The 18,244-nt window shown below is 39.3% G+C and overlaps 1 protein-coding gene across 1 annotated transcript in view; it reads right to left on the bottom strand.

Moving 5' to 3' along the window:
* ptprua (protein tyrosine phosphatase receptor type Ua) overlaps positions 1-18,244 on the bottom strand; it is a gene marked incomplete at its 3' end in the record, with an annotated part of 264,930 nt that overhangs the window by 62,745 nt on the left and 183,941 nt on the right. The window contains exon 3 of the mRNA XM_056243301.1: positions 7,218-7,489. Coding sequence (XP_056099276.1) covers positions 7,218-7,489 — 272 coding nt within the window. The remainder of the gene's footprint in view (positions 1-7,217; positions 7,490-18,244) is intronic.

Below are 18,244 nucleotides of genomic sequence, written 5' to 3'. Positions count from 1 at the left end.
ATGCTATGGTACATCCGTGGCCGAGGTCACGCCTGTACGCTTTTCCCCCGATCGCTCTGCTCCCAGGAGTTCTGGAGAGGGTTCGCCGGGACGGGCTCAGTCTCCTGCTTATAGCCCCGTTCTGGCCGGCCCGAGTATGGTTTTCGGACCTAGTGTCTCTCCTCGACGGTTCTCCCCTAGAGATACCGATCAGGAGAGATCTGCTCTCTCAGGCGAGTGGGTCGATCCTTCACCCCCGTCCAGAGCTATGGAGGCTGTGGGCTTGGCCTCTGAGGGGGCCCAGCTCATAGATTCTGGTCTCTCGGCTGAGGTCGTTGAGACCATCCTCCAATCCAGAGCTCCCTCCACGAGGAAGTTATATGCCGCGAGGTGGAAACTTTTCACCTCTTGGTGTGGAGAGCGCCAGCAGGACCCAGTTAACTGCCCGGTTGGTACAGTGCTGGATTTCCTGCAGGACCGTCTCTCCACAGGGTTATCCCACTCCACACTGAAGGTGTATGTGGCGGCCTTAGCTGCTTACCACGCCCCTTCAAGTGGAGGTTCCCTCGGGAAACACCCACTTATATCTCGCTTCCTTCGTGGCACCCTGAGGCTGAGGCCTGCAGTTCGCACAAGGGTACCAGCTTGGGATCTGGCCATCGTCTTAGAAGGCCTCTCCCTTGCTCCTTTTGAGCCCATCGAGGAAGTTTCGGAAAAGTTTCTTACTCTTAAGACTATCCTTCTTCTTGCTATTTCATCTCTAAAAAGGATTGGTGATATTCAAGCACTTTCGGTGGCTCCCTCGTGCCTGGAATTTGCTCCTGGTATGGTTAAGGCCTTTCTCTGTCCGAGACCAGGTTATGTTCCTAAGGTGCCGACCACTTTGGTTAGACCTATAGTTCTGCAGGCTTTCTGTCCTCCGCCTTTTCTGACGTCAGACCAGAGGAAACTTAATTTGCTGTGCCCTGTTAGGGCTTTAGATGCGTATGTCCACAGAGCTGCTCTGTGGAGGAGATCGGAACAACTGTTTGTCTGTTTTGGGTCACCTAAGAGAGGGTGTCCTGCATCTAAGCAAAGGATGAGCAAGTGGGTGGTCGAGGCCATCTCGCTTGCTTACGGTTCGGCCCATCAGCCTTCACCTTTGGCTGTAAGGGCTCATTCCACCAGGAGTATGGCTGCCTCTACAGCTCTTCTTTCAGGAGCTTCTCTTCAGGACGTTTGTGATGCGGCAGGCTGGTCCTCACCGCACACTTTCGTCAGGTTTTATTCCCTTGACCTTAGCTCCACTCCCGGGGCTCAGGTTCTCTCGTCGGCTTGTGTCTCCTAATGACACACGATGGGGATTTGGTCGTATGGGGATGTGGGTATTGCGTTCCCACTGCGATTACACGCAGCGGTAGTCCCTGAAGGGGAACGTCCCGGGTTACGTATGTAACCCTAGTTCCCCGAAGGGACGGACGCTGCGTGTCCTGCCATACTCTCGGCATCCCCTTGGGTCGCTGCTTCAGTGACTTTTAAGCTGGCGTGTTGTGTGCTCAGGGGATATTTATAGCTTCCTGGTCTATGACGTCACTCGCCGTACGCTCATTCTCTCCATTGACTGATTTCATTCATGCTTCAGACGCGTCACGCTGGGGCGTTCCCACTGCGATTACACGCAGCGTCCGTCCCTTCGGGGAACTAGGGTTACATACGTAACCCGGGACGTTTTGACAGAATATTGTTTGTTTATGTTGTGGTTAAATCTGGTTGCTAATGATAATGCGCAGTGATACACAGATCCGTTCAGTCATAGCCTGCCTTATCATAAATAAAACAAGGGTATTGGCCAATCAGCATAAAGGACCGAAACTTTCAGCTTTTTAAACCAGATAATGAAAAAAACGTATTATTATTTATGTAATTATTTATTTGCACAAGATTGAATTATCAGATTAATAACTGGTAAAACTTGAAAGTATAGTACTGCTAAGCTTTTGGTGAACTTTAGTTTCAGTCGCCACCCCTCCTCACACATCTATCAGAAGTCATGTCGTTCTAGGGGGAGCATGACTTATTAAAGTTTGAGAACCTCCATGTTAAAGTAAAGCATCAACACTTTGCTAAGCTTGACGTCCGTAGAGACCTTAGTTTGCAGGTAACTGCTCAAATTGGTTTCACAAATGTGTCATATCAGCCTGGCAGGGAGAACGCTACAGCAGTCTTACAGGTGACAGTGAGTGCTGAAGCCGAATGATCCAGATCCTTTGTGTTTTCCCGGATTAGAAGAAGGCGGAAATGATATCCTTAATACAAGCTGCCGCCCCATGGGCCTGCATGACTGCTGATCTCATCTCTACAGACCCACGCAGGGAGTAACGCAGCACTCATGTGCTCTCTCGTTCCTTCATTCTATCTTTCATTCATTTATTTTCCTCTCTCTTTCCTCTGCTGTCACCCAAAGGGAGTATACGTGAGTTGATTTAATCTATATCTGAGCCGGGTGAAGATGCCCGAAAGGTTTCCAGTGACCCATGAGCCATAACTGAGAGAGATAGAGTGGGAGAGGGATGAGGAACAAACAAGTCAGATTACAGAATGAAAGGATGGATTAAAGAGAGGGTGAAACCTAAATGTACACCACCAGTAAAGATTGGAATACTTCAGTTTTTTTTTATTGTTTTTAAAAGAAGACTCTTCGTGCTCACCAAGTCTGCATTTATTTGATCAAAAATATGAAATATTATTACAATTTATTATTCTTTTAAATGCTTACTATTTAAAAGAATAATAACCGTAAATAAGTTGTTTACATTCATATTGTAATGTTTGGGCTTTGAGACATGAGGTAAGTTGAAAATGTTGCATTCCTCCCTCCATCAAGGTGACTCTCGTCGTCATGCTTTGCAGACTTTGCTTTGGCGTTTGCACGTTCATGTGTTTTAAAGGAGTTGTGGCTTTGAAGGGAGCTCTGAAGGGAGGGTGGGATATTTTCCCCTCTTGGGATATTTTCCCCTCTTATGGTTTTAAAGCTAGCTTACTATTGCTAGCCTCTACGAAACTGCACACCTTAGATATAAATTGATATAAGTGACAGCAGACATTTATAATTTTACAAAAGATTTGCGTTTCAATTGCTGTTTATTGAACTATTTATTAAAGAATTCTGGAAAAAAAATGGGGGGGGGGGGGGGGGGGGTGGTACGTTGTGTCCCTTTTTGTGTGTGTGTGTGTGTGTGTGTCCTTCAGCCTGATGAGCATTTGTACAAATTGTTTGATCTGAAAGGTCCATTTTGTCATTGGTTAATTTGGCTTTTTGTGGCTGATGCACATATTGCTGATGCACCTATAGAGCTTTAAACCCCTCTCTATGTAGGCAGCTCACTAGGGTTTGGAAAAGTTTATATAGCCTATTTCTCTGCTCTGAATGCTCTGCTCCGCTGCTTCATAACCTTCTCTTGACAACACAAATACAGCAATTTAGCTGCGTCTTTATGTGCATTTGCATCTGTCTGTGTTTCTTTACACAATTACACACAACATTCATTACACATTTACAAATCACGAATTACAGTGCCATAAATTGATGCAGGCAATTTTTACAAGCTAACTACAGTTGACTAACATGCCTTGCCACATCTCCAAAACACCTCAAATTTACTATATTCTCTGTTTATTCAACCACGACACGTCTGAAACAACTAGACACCACACTCCTAAAAGAAAAAACATGACGGAGAGCGAAAGATAGAACCAGAGGGCAAAGATAATTTCTTCACATTTTCTGTGTGGGAACCCTTGGCGCACTGTGTGTGTGTGTGTGTGTGTGTGTGTGTGTATTGATCGTGGCAGGGCTGTAATCTCATTAAGGCTGCTCTGATTTATGGAGAGAGGAGCGATACGGGTCAGGGTTGTGGAAACCACACTGGACCTCCTCTTTCAAACGGGTCCCACACAAAAGCGGGGGTTAATTGACTGTGCACTTACATATGCACACACACACACACAAACACACTCAACTTACTGGTCATTATGGCCTTTTTGGGGAGCAAATGAGGGGCAAGTTATTAATCATAGCCTTTAACAAGGTGACAGTGTTCTGTGCACTAACCATCAGAGGAACAAGTGAGTCAATAACACACACTGCTGACAGAGCCGAGAGCTGAGGATAATAGACTATTTAGTGGTAGGAAAAAGTAGTATGTATAGTATAAAAGTATGTAAGTATATATATATATATATATATATATATATATATATATATATATGTGTGTGTGTGTGTGCGTGCTACGTGAGTGAGTGTATACAGTGGTGCTTGAAAGTTTATTTATTTCACATTATGTGAATAATTTTAACAAAATAAGAGGGATCATACAAAATGCATGTTATTTTTTATTTAGTACTGTCCTGAATAAGATATTTTACATAAAATATGTTTACATATAGTCCACAAGACAAAATATAGCTGAATTTATAAAAATGACCCCGTTCAAAAGTTTACGAACTCTTGATTCTTAATACTGTGCGTCGTTACATGGATGATCCATGACTGTTTTTTTGTTTTGTTTTGTTTTGTTTTGTTCTGTGATGGTTGTTCTTGAGTCGCTTGTTTGTCCTGAGGAGTTAAACTTCCCAATGTTCTTCAGAAAAATCCTACAGGTTCCGCAAATTCTTCAGGTTTCCAGCATCTTTTACATAATTGAACCCTTTCCAGCAGTGACTGTATGATTCTGAGATCTCTCTGTTCACACTGAGGACAATTGAGGGACTCAAACACAACTATTACAAAAGGTTCAAACATTCACTGATGTATTAAAGTCCCTGTAAAGGCAATTTAAAAAAAAAAATTGTAAACACATTATAAATGTTAGAAATGTATTGCTAAAACACATTACAAAGACTGTGAACTGTGAAGTACTGAATTGTGGAGTTAGACCGTTAAACAGTTTTTCACCATTGATATTTTATGGATTTTTTGGGCGGGGCTAAAAGGGTACTCGATGACGCACTGGAGTGCCTGAGCTCCTGGCCCTGCCCCTACCTGATGACGCACTGGAGCCCCTGAGGCTGGCCGCTCCCCTAACAATACAAATAGAGCAGATTCGCATCAGTTTGCCGCTCAATCGCGAGTTACTGTCAGTATTATTAGTTACTACAGCTTACAGTTTGCTAGTTAGCTATGTCTTCGTCACGGAAATGCGTACTACCTGGATGCGATCACGTACAAAACAGATCGGCGTCCTTATTTAAATTTCCTAAATACGATCACATCAAGAAGAGGTGGATTAATTTTGTGAAGAGCCACCTTGATGGAGAGCTGAGGATCACCACCAAAACCCGCCTCTGTAGTGATCATTTTACACGGGATAGTTTAATAAACTTTCGTTGGAGACAACTGGGATTCACTGATAATCCGCTGTTACTGGTGAATGGGGCCGAAACGACTATCTCCCGCCTCGGCCTTCATCCTCCTGTCGCGCCGACAACTGGTGACATCATCGGCAGTGCGTGCCCACCAATGAGTGTAAGTTGCCTTGTGCACTTATGTTATAATTAACATAAGATTGTGGCGACGGCAGCTTTACCACGAGTGGGCGTGGTTTCAGCGCAGCCAACGGACACACCCCCAGCGTTTGAGAGCAGAGACTACTGCTCATTTTTTCAAGATTTTGATAGCTTATTTTATGTACTTGCCGGATTTTTTTATCATTCAAATTTGGCTGGGTGTCTAATAACACATTTTTCTGTGATATGACAAACTTAGAACACATACTTCATTTTGACTTTAAGAGCCAGGGGGTGAAAACTTTTGAACAGGATGAAGATGTCCAATTTTTTCTAATTTTGTTTATATATATATATATATATATATATATATATAAAATTGTACTGCCCTTCGGAAGTAACAGAAGATACTAACATGTTTCCCAAAAGAGAAATTAAGTACAATTTACCTTGATCTTCAAATTCAAAAAGTTTTCACCCTCCGACTCCTAATGCATTGTGTTTCCTTCTGGAGCATCAGTGAATATGTGTACATATACACACACACTGACATATATATAAGTGGGTCTAAATCATGGAAAACAGCCCGTTTATTTCAAAGGATCAAGGAAAGTTTGTGTTATGCCTGGTTCAGATTACACAATTTTTTATGTCTGTTACGATAGTCACTGTGTCAGATTACGCGATTTTGAGTCCTAAAATCTTGTCGTGTCATGGACAAGAAACATGTCAGACTACACGTTGCTTCCTGACCAGTCATCGTGTGACGTCTTTAACGATGCGCGTGATGTCATCGAGAAGGCGAAACTAGTAGCTAGTGACTTCCGGAAACGAACGTAAACAAACAATGGATTAAGCGGTGAGTGTTGACTGTCCTGTGTTCAGAAAAACGTTTAAAAAAAAAGAAAACCCGACAATGGACACGTTCCTGGATTGCTCGAAGAGGACAGTATGGGCTGTCAATCCTCCAAAGAGAACTTGAGGTAAAATATTGTTTTCTGTTTCCTTTTAATAACCTTTCCTCCATGTCATAACTCCACCTAGTAGCACAATTGTCTCTCTTTCGTTTTGCCATTTTTGAAAGTTGTGTACGGAAAAGCTTCTGTGCTCCTATTGGACAACCTCATACATGTGATGGAACCCGTCGTGGACGACCGTTAAAAAAATTAAACATGCTAGTCTTTTTGTCGTGATGTCGTGAAGCATCACAGACGCGACGTAGGTTGTCGCCCACTATGACACACTATGCGAGATGATACGATCGAATCTTGCGTCCCGACGCCCATTGTCGTTTACGAATCCCCACGACACCCTACGTCAAACGGATCGTGCCAAAATCGGGCTAAAATCGTGTAATCTGAACCAGGCATTACATTTAGTGTTTTTACGCCACTGTGCCAAACGATTACTTGCCAAATCAAACGATTCTTTACTGATTCAATGACACTGTTATTTTTTTTCCCCACACTTTTGACTGGTATTGTACATGTAATAATAATTGCTACAGTACGTATTTACTAGAACTACTATATCAACTACAGTACGTATTAATTACAATAAGTTAATGTATTTTTTTTCTGTCTATATAAAGCTAACCTACAGTTGACACTGTAATAAAATGTGCATGAAAACAAAAAACACCTCTGAATGACACCTCAAAAAAATGCTGAATATTTAGGTTACAGGATTGTGACATGTAAGTTGAAACAAAGTCAATGTGCATGATGTGTTTGAGTGCAAGGTATTCGACTCACCTGGTACTCGCTGGGCCAAAATGTGCTGACAGCCAGCTCCACCTGATGCCACTGCCGCCCCTGAGAGCCGGACACATTCCATACGGCATTTCCCCTTGAGCCACCGTTTACTCGCACATACACACTCAGGCCCCCGGGACTGTGTCCGTCACGGCTGTACAGAAAATAACTGAACTGCACACAGTGTGTGTCGTTCTCACTCAGCGGACGTAACATGAGCTGAGCCCGCTGTCCAGCGCCATACTGAGAAGAGTTCACCATCATGTAGGAGCCTAGAGAGAAACAGTGAGAGAGAGATTATTTTCTTGGTCTACTTGGCACTGTTTGTTTGTTTTATTTGGACTATTTATTTTGTTTAACTATATGAATTGCTGTTCAAAACCCATACTCTGTGTTCTCAGACAAAAAAGCAACAACAAAGACAAAACATTAATCAACCACTGCATGTCTACCGAGCAGTACACAGAAGTGGAGTGCCATTCCTGAATTATTCAGTGTTTCTGAATGAAACGGTTGAGTGAATGATACAATGACTCACTCATTAATTCGCTTTTTGCCACCTACTGACATGCAATGGCCGAAAGAGTCACTGAAAAATCCCCACCACTAATGCACACATACAAATTACACTTCGACTTTTGTGTTGGGCAACTGGGATGGAGCTCTTGCTAAGCAGACATTTAGAAACAGCGAGTATAAATGATTGCTGTGGAGTTGGGCCAGTGCAGAGTTCACTGTGGGAAATGTAGTTTAAAGCAGGTGTAATCAGTGCAGTGATGATGGCAGCTCTGCTCCGGTACTCCACCATTATTAATCACGCTGACACAGTTATTAAACCTCTAAAGTCTGCCATCAGGGTACAACACAAAACACATCACATACAGCGAGACACAGTTTTAAAACTAACAGCTACAAGAAACCCCAACAAATATTACAAAGACATTAAAAAACACAAAATATTTTTACATTTTATTGAAGAAAATGTGAGTAGTGTTGGTGCAAAACTACTCTAGTCTCTAGATATGACTCAGGTCCCTCCTTCAATGTAAATCTATGGGATTTATTAGATTTATCATTCTCCATGTGAAATTCTGATTGTTTAAAATAGTAACATCTTACTTCTTCACAGGTCGCATTGTTTAAGGTTTCATTTATGTCTGTAGATTAAATGGTGTATGATGACAGATTGAAGAATAATACTTAATTTAGTAAGAACAACAACATATTTAATGGTTTTCCTTAGATGTGACGCTTTTCTGAACTTGATATGTTGTTTTCTGGGCTGGAGTTCCGCTAAATTACAGTTTTCAATCGTCAAAACAGGTGGCGGGCATTAAGGATAAATTTGAGTCTCTTGCTTTCTGTATTGTTTTCACAATTCATAAAAAAATAAACCCAAAGCTGTTATAACATCTGTCAGGCTCCTGCTCAGCTGGCCTTATTTATCAACTGAAGAACATTCATTCATTTAGAACTGCACAGATCCCACAGAGATTCAATGAGCCACAGTAGAAGAATAGACAAGTGGATGTCTGAAAATGAAAATAAGGATCCCAGTCATTTCTGAGAAAAAATAAGGCTGATGTTAGTGGCTGCTGTGGTCAGTGTCCTTTTTAGCACACCCGCCTCCCAAACTGGTTGGTGCTGGTTCAAATCTTGCTGAGATTGGTGCGAGTACGACATTGGTGTTGTGACCCGGATGGTGGTGAGTGAGCCCAGAGCTGTATACTTCACACACCTGGCTTAAAAAAATACGCTAGAAATCTTTAGCATACTTTTTAGCACCCATCTCTCATGCCATTTAAAGCTGGTTCAAATCCCGCTGGAGTATGGAGTGGTGCGAGTAGGACATTGGTGACATGACCCGGATGGGGGTAAGCTTAACAGAGGTCATATAGTAAGAGCTGTATAGGTAAAGCGTCACTCCTCTGGCCTCAAGAGGCACACTACCGTACATGTTAATATGCCGTCTCTCATGTCGGTTGACACTGGTTTGAATCCCGCTCAGAGTGGTGCAAGTAGGATGTTGGTCCCCTGACCCGAATGGGGCTGAGGGAAATGGAGGCCAGCTAGTAAGCACTTTATAGGTAAACTTCAATAGCCTGGTCTCAAGTGGTGTACTAGAAGTCTTTAGCATACTTGTCAGTGCCCACCTCTTTTAGTCATTTTGTTCTGAAGACGAAAAAAATAATAAACTTCAGTAGCAGGTGTAGGTGGGGGTTTCTCTCATATTAAAAATAATAAAAAAGTAACTGCACCTGTTTCTGAATAATGATGTATCTAAATAGTGTAGACTACTTAGATAAAGCAATATTCAGAAAAAGTCGCAAAGAATGAAGCGAATAAAAAAAAACACAAGAGCTTAACTTGTAAATACAATCTTTTTATATAGGCCTATACAGTTTAATAATATAGTTGTATTTATATAAATGGGGCGTTTGTCAACTGAAGGCAGGCCGTCATTATTAAACATGATGCTTAATATTTTTTTATTTAGATATAAATGCAATAAACACTAATTGTATAATTACAGTTTATTAACATGTACTGTAATTTTATTTCAAACGAATAAATGAAATAAAGTGGATTTAATCCAAGGAGCTCTAAAATAATTTTAGGATAGTAATCATTATCTAACTGAAAGCACGGCTCCCACAATCCTGTGTTGTTGCCTCTGTAGACCATTTAAAAATGTTAAATTCACAAATAATGTTTAGGTTACAACTGTATCTTTCTCTGAAAAAAATAAATAAACAGCAGTAATTGTTTTTTATTGTTATTTTCAAAGATTGTAACAATACTCTCATTATGACCATTCTGGGTTTTTTTTTTCACTCTGGAACCCGAACAAGTGAGGAGGCACAGTGAGTGAAGTGGCGCTGATGCTGGTCTTGTTATTGTGACATCTTCCATGCTGGTTGACAATGGTTCAAACCCTGGTCGGAGAAGTGCAGGTACTGTAGGACCAATTACAGTAACTAGACTGGCCTATAATAGAAAAGGATGTATATAAGGATGTATGTATAAAGGATATATAATGGAAGAAAACAGATAAACATTCTCCCCCCCATAAGACTGCCATAAGACTAGATTAGCTTCTGGCCCTTTTTCAGGTGTACTTATAAAAAAAAAACATGGCACATATGGTTCAATAATTGTCCTTTTTTATTGGATCCATTGTGAATAACTTAAGTCGAAGGTCAGCAGCTGCCCTCCATCTGCATTTGAAATTTAAAGCGTGTTGTTTCTTCCACTTGACTGTTTCAAACAACAACCCGCTGAAGAACAAGTTTGCAGCTCCATCGTCCGGAAGAGAACATGAGCGTTTGTTTTCAGACTGTCAGGTTTGTATGCATGAGCGCTCTCATGGAACGGACTTTAGAGCCACGGCTTAAAGAGAACAGAGGATAAAAGAAGCTTCTTAAATCAAAAGTCCATCTGACAGTCTTTATGCAGATCAGGGCCTGAATGTGCATCAGTGCCTGCGGTGAATTGCTATGACAGTCACAAATGAAAAAAAAGTGCTGTATCCTGGGAGAACTCAAAGCATCAGAAAGAAACCTTTATATATACTGGCAATTTTAGTACTTTTGAACGCAGCATTCTGAAAGGAAATGAGATGCAAAACTTAAATAGTTTCCTCTAACTTGGCGGGGGGTTATAACGCGGTGGGTGATGTGAGTCGCTCAAATAAACTAAACTTACTAATCTAATATGGTTTTCATACTTAAAGTCATGAAACCAATATATTTATATTATATTTTCTTAATAAACAAACAATCAAACAAACAAATAAGTGTTATTTTAGTATTATTTATATTCTACTATAGTTTATATATATACACACACACATATATGTATATACTGTATATACAGTATATATGTGTGTGTGTGCATGCGTGTGTGTTAACATTAATAAATGTATTAACTAACATAAACTAACAATGAGAAATTTGTTACAGAATGTATTAATCTTCATTAAATTGAGTTAATACAAATCCAGCTTAACTTTTTTAATTAACATTAACTAAGATTAATAAATGCTGTAGAGGTAGTGTTCATTCTTAGTTCATGTTAACTAAAGTATACTAATGTGAACTAATGAAACCTTATTGTAAAGTGTTACCTTTTTTTATCATGGCTTAATATTCGCCATGCTACCATATGATTACTATATTCATGTGAGACAGTTTACATGGTAACTGTACAATATGGTCATGTACAAACAATTAATCAATCAATAAAAAAATTATAAAACGGTCGGTTCTAGTCCTTGATTCTGATTGGTCAATAGCTGTGTTTTATTCACGATCAAACACGGCTATGCAAACACGGCTTCACCCAATGGTTCTAAAATTCCCGTGCCCTGTGATGCTAGTCATTTGTCAGTTGAATTTTGCTTCTCCGTGTTCACAACAAGTTTCAGTCCTTTCAATAAGTCTTCTCTACTGACTGACTCACTCATAAAGAAAATCTTTGCAGCCATCTAATGGCGAAATAATGTAACTTCTGTTGCTGTTCACGGTCAGGGACTATTTTTTTCCAGCGGAAGGAAGGCTTTTAGAGATTTTACTTCATGAAAGTTGCATTGTTACATATTTTTTGGTTTTAATATTTGTATTGTGTGGTAACCGTTTTATAAAAGCAATAAGGTATAATCAAGGCTAGTGCTGTCTCGTGAATTTAAGTCATGGCTGAGAAGGGGTCGCGTGGTGGCTAACAATGATACACGATACAGCACAGCCTCGAGTAAGCTACCTTATTGCTTACATAAATACTGATTTGATCCGAAAGTATTTTATATGTTTTCTAGTATGCTATAACAACTTAAAGCTTCTGTCAAAAGATGTCACCATTTGAAATACATTCTGACTCCCTCTGAAATATGTCCCATTATGGAAGTAAAATTATCAATTATCTATCTTATGGGTTGTAATTGCTGTTTCTTATTTACTTAGAAAGTGCCAGCTCGTGAAAAGCAAATTGCTGATGAATTCAAAGGAAAGGATCCACTGGAATCATAACATCCTGAACGTTCTGATTTAACACTGAAATTGTTTCAGACATCTTAAATTAAGATGTTAAGAAGCTGAGCTCTTTGGTGGCAGGTATGGTTTGGGATACCTCAAAGCATGAAATAGTAATAATGTCTGAACCTTACAAACACTTCCAACGTACAATCCCAGTTCCACTCGCACCCGCCGCCCATGCTGCTGTAATCACGACTAAGCTTCCTGGAGGCTCTGGGTCCATTTCTCAGAAGTTATTAATTTCCATCTCCCCCTCCTTCCTCTCCCGGCACATGTAGAAGCCTGCCTCCACTCAGCTGAAGGGTGTGAGCGCCAGGGACCATGACCCAAATGAAATTTTTCACACGCTCATTTTTCTGGAGCCCATTTTCAGGCCCTGACAGGTGGCGGAGGAGAGACAGGAGGTCAGACAAATGGATCGTGGCAGAGCGCTGCTGGAAATCTGACGTCAGAAATTATACTGTTCCTTATTTACTGATAGAACCGAAACGGTGTACCACAAGAACCAAAAGATGATGGTAATTCATAAAAAAGAACATTCTGAGTTCAGTACATCTTAAAGGGATAGTTTACCCAAAAGATCTTGTTCCAAAGCTGTATGCATTTCTTTCTTCTGCTGCACACAAAAGAAAACGTTTTATATGAAGAATGTTGACATTCAAACGGTTTTGGTTCCCATTGACTTCCATTTTTATTTGATTTCATCCGTACAATGTTAGTCAATGGGAAACAAAACAGTTTGGTTTTAAACATTCTTTAAAATATGTTCTTTTGTGTTCCACACAGGATAAAGAAAGTAGTAGAGGTTTGGCAAGAGGGTGAGTAAATGATGACTAAATTGTTTTATTCTTTTAGTGAACTATTAGATAAAGACAGAAAGTTACATAAACAGAAAATAATTTTTACTTGTCTATTAGTTTGTTAAAAAAATAAAACAAACATTGTGTTTATAATGAAGTATGTCCATGGGGAATATATATATATATATATATATATATATATATATACCAGCCTATATTATTTATTGGTAGAATCATAAACATTATTTTAGACTGGCTTGCTAGCAATCACCATATGGATGGATGGATGATTTGCAACATGACCTCTTTTGTACGGTGCAGCCATCTCATCTTTTTTGAGAATGTTAAAACGCTTTCAGTATGGACGTAGTTTAGGTTCAGCACATAGAAAGAAGCAGTGGACAGAATCACCTTTTTTAAAATGTTTTTAAAAGGAGGTCCCTCATGCCCCCTGTGTCTGCGGTGCTATTAAGTAACACACAAGGTCGTCCACCTTGAACAGAAGTCCCACCTCTAAAAGAGCAGTTTTACAATGTAAAAACACACATTTTGTACAGCTGATGCTTTAACAAAAATACAAGCTGCACATTTCTGCTTTTAAAACTTTTTACTTGTCCCATATAGGAATATTTTCAGTCCCATTCTGTAAACATGGACGTTCTTTTAAGAACTTTTTGCGAAAAGACAGGCACTATGGTATGAAGATTATTAGCACACCGTACTATAGGCATACTAGCATGTTGACATTTTGATGGGTAGACAACAGCAGTTTCTGCCTGTTGCTCCTTTAATTAACTTTGATTTCTGTCAGGACCACTATCGTCAAATACAATTGACAATTAGCATACAGTTAGGATTGGCGGTATAGTTCTGTTCTGGGCAAGAACTCCCTGCGCATCCATGCAGCCTAGCAGGGATAAGAGCAGGGAGCGCAGCAATAACCCCCCTTAGGGTAAACAGAACAGAACCAACTTGAATGTATTGCAGATATCATTAATTCTTTTAATGACAACATAATTAGAGAATTTTAGTCTGATTCGGGGGTAATCAGAATGCCAAATCCTGACTGACGAGAGGAGGAGCTGGGGATGGTGGAGGGTAATTAGCTCCTGAGAAACGCTATAGCTGCTGATAATACTGAAGGAGCTTATATGTACACGGTGATAGGCGTCATATTCCTATAGGTAGACGTGGACCAGCTGAGAGTCAGCTGATGCAAGCTTGACTAACGTGACCTGCCAGAATAGAAAAAAAAATATAGAAAATACTCTAATGTCATTATTTGAAGTTCAGTAATTAGCACATTAACTTGCCATGCTCATTAACAACCATGTTTTCTTGTCATCTTTTGCTCAGCTCATAATGACAATGAAATCACGTATTATAAAAGTGTGTGGGCTCTCAGGAGTGTCCTCATCAGGAAATAGACCTCATATCAATGTCATTAGCTTGTCAATGTATATGGCCTAAAAAGAAGCATTAGTTCTAGAAACAGCCCTCCAATACAGAGAAACTCCTGCCAACCACTTTGCCAGATTCCCGTCCTCCGCTGAAACTCGTATGAAGTTGGTACGCTAGAGGAAAGTGCGAGAGTAAGCGAGCGAGTGGGTGGGTGAGAGAACGATGGAGGAAAATCGAGAGAGAGGGCTGAAAATTTTCAGTGCAGAAATATTTTCCATAAATTCATAAACGCTGATAAGGCCCCATCTTTCTCCTATGTGCCCCGGCCAAGGACGAAGGAACATACATTAGGAGATTAGGAGCAGCGCATTTCCATCACCTTGCTGAGAGCGAGACCCACGGGCCCAGCACACGATTTTATCAAACACACACAGAGGCGAAGGAAAGGCAGCGCTGGTTTCAACTTCATTTTCCCTCCTCCGCTTCTTTAAAAACCCTTCTCAACCTCCGCCATCAATAATCTGCCCCTGCTGTCCTCTGTTTCATCAGAGTGATGTCATTCGTTTTCTTAACTATGTAAACACACACACGATATATATATATATACATATATGCATTTGGCAGACGCTTATCCAAAGCGACTTACATTGCATTACAAGGAACACATTTACATTCTTATCAGTTCCCTGGGAATCGAACCCATGACCTTGGCATTGCAAGCGCCAACACTCTACTGTTTGAGCTACAGGAAAGATGTATATATCTATAAATACACATTAAAAATCATAATCATTTAGTTCAATCTGTGCTCTTATTATCTGTTGTGCTCTTACACTTATTCATTACACCTTTATTTTTCCACATTGTTTGATGGAAAACATTGGCTGAAATGCTTTTCAATAAAATGATGGGAATAATGTTAACACTTTCCAATAAGGTTTCGTTAGTTAACATTAGTTAACTAGTTAACATGAACTAAGAGTGAACAATACAAACGTTGTATTTGTTAACATTAGTTAATGCACTGTGAACTAATATGAACTAACAATGAACGACTGTAATAGGATGAAGTACAGATGAATAAATAAATAGGGATGTGGTATCGGGCTCGATACTGCACTCGTGCGCCGATACCAACAACCGATACAAAGCCTTTTTTACAGACGTCAGTGGAATGTTTTGTTCAGTCAGATGTCAAAGGCAAAGAAAGTAAAACTAGGCATAATTGTTAACGTTAACTGACGGTGTAGAGACGGAGCGCACTTCTGTTGCATGCTCTTGATTGTTGACCGTTCACTCAGCACAAGTGTCATTTGAATTCAAACGAAATCGTATAGGCCTATGTAAGTAAAACATGAACTGTTACCTGATTTATGTATAACGAATGGTTCCCTACATTATTACAGGACGTTTGCCGGTCAAGAAGTTTCATGAATGCAAACATCCGAAGCCGCACCCCGAAAACCATGTCTCAGTAGCCGTGTTTCCATTACAGATTTGCGCAAAACTTTTGCGATATTTTCTAAATGTAAAATAAAAACTATTGCGAAATGAGGCCGTTTCCATTAAGCGATGTTATGCGACTAAAACGTCATTTTTTCCTCTCGCGATAAGTCATTCCAATAATTATGGCAACCAATGTTGGTATAGGTTTAGATATATCACAGCCACTGCACTAGCCATATTTTTAACCGAAGGAGACCTAGGCATGTTATCCAACATTAATGGCAGGGAAAGACCCTTATACTTGAAGCGGCACATATGAGGTGTTTCTGGGTGTTTCTGCTCCGAGGTCTTGATTGTGGCATTTCTTTGTGATTTAGAATCCAGTTTTCCCGTAATTCTTTTGTCTTGTATGCGTTTAATAAAGAACTCCGTCTCGTCTTCTGTCCAAACATACCGCGCCGTCTACGTCAGGTGACCTCTAAATGCGCAAAAACTGTTTCCATTGCAGTTTTGCGAAATATTCCTTTTTCGAATTGCCTGAAAAACCACATACGAGCGTAAAAACTTTTTTGCGATATATGGGAATTTTTGCGAAATTGACGTGTTTCCATTGGGCGTATTTTCAATTCGCAATTTCAATTTGCGCAATTTGAAGGGTAGCCTAATGGAAACGCGGCTAGCTGTCTCAGACAGACAGCGCAAATACCGAGTTGAATTCTCTTTCACGTCTTGCGCTTGTACAGACGAATTCGCACAAAATTATGTAAAACACCCGAGTATGCTAGTAAACATAGTCGGTTAGGTTTCTCAAGTGCAGGTAGACAGTTTATTCAAATGGGATCTGTGAGTTCGGTCTTAAAGGGGCAGCAGTCTAATAAACCTCCTACTGTGTTTTAATGTTAATCGAAAAAAGGACAAAGAAATCACTCACTGCTCTTGACTAAATACCTTTTGTAACTTTAGAAAGATCCATCTATATTTAATTTATACAGTAATGAATATGCAGTGTTATTTCACATCCGATTACTTTATTCAAATTTCTGTACCTAAAAACTACTGTTAGACCTAGACCTACCTTAAAAATCTAAAACCAGTTAATTTAATTTGTAGCCTTTCTTTTTTCTATTGTATTTATTTGTGCTATTTGTAATTTGATTATTTGTTCTTATTTTACTACTGATTGTTTACTTGTCCTTTATAATGTTTAAAATTTACATTAATTAGGCTAGTAATTTTGCTGTAGTATCAACTTTGGAATAGAGAATTGTGATATTTCACTGGTATCTAAACATTTAAACCACTGACCCAATCCTTAGAACTTATCCCTGTGGGATTTGCTCTAAATGCGCGCTATGCAATTAAATGAAAGATAAAATATGTGAAGAAAATAAGCTCAATACATTTTAACAGGCTTATTTAAGCATGAAAATAACTGAAAAAAATATATATTTGCTGAACAAATTGAGCCAACTAATATTATATATATTCTTTTGGTTTCTCTACCCAATACATTAAAAACATTACAAATGCAGTGAAAATACCGGTACTCTGTATCGGCAAGTACCAAAAATGAAAGTATCAGTATCGGACTCGTTCTGGAAAAAGTGGTATCGTTGCAACCCTAATAAATACTGTATCAAATGTGCTACTTATTGTTATTTCATGTTAGTTAATACATGAACTAATGTTAATAAATGAGACCTTATTGTAAAGTGTTACCGGAACAGCCTTCAGAGTTACTAATTGCACTTGGTGTAAATAGCACTTGCAAAACAACACTCCAATAGTCTGTATAATACATAGTTTGATATGTTTATTTTAACTATACATAATAATAAAACAATTTAAAATATTTTCACAGTTTCCACAATTTGTTTTATTTTCTTTTTTTGCTCTTTTCTACATTGATAATAATAAGAAATGATTATTGAGCACCAAATTAGCATATTATAATTATTTCTGAAGGTACATGTGGCACTGAAGACTGGAGTAATCAATTAAATTGAAAACAGTTATTTAAATTGTAATAATATTTCACAATAGTATTGTTTTACAGTATTTTTGATCAAATAGGTGCCTTGGTTAGTATTGTACCAACTTAAAATTGTACCAACCCCAGACTTAAAAAAATATATATATTATTAATATTATTAAATGTATAAATGTTTTACAGTAGTATATAGATAGACAAATGCTAACTTTGAAGCACTAAAGAATGTGCATATCTGTGCAAATAGAACCTGCCAATAAAACAAATACTGAAGCATACACCATAAATGTGTTTTCTATTTTTAAAGAACATAAGATGTTGATGTTTGAAAATCTTTAGTGATGAAAAAAAAATATGTAT

Source organism: Rhinichthys klamathensis, unplaced genomic scaffold (assembly GCF_029890125.1).
Source record: "Rhinichthys klamathensis goyatoka isolate OS25496 unplaced genomic scaffold, OSU_Roscu_1.1 h1tg000785l_1, whole genome shotgun sequence".
NCBI classification, from domain to species: Eukaryota; Metazoa; Chordata; class Actinopteri; order Cypriniformes; family Leuciscidae; genus Rhinichthys; species Rhinichthys klamathensis.
Note: the sequence above shows the minus strand (reverse complement) of the source record. Positions and strands in the feature narration are given on the sequence as shown.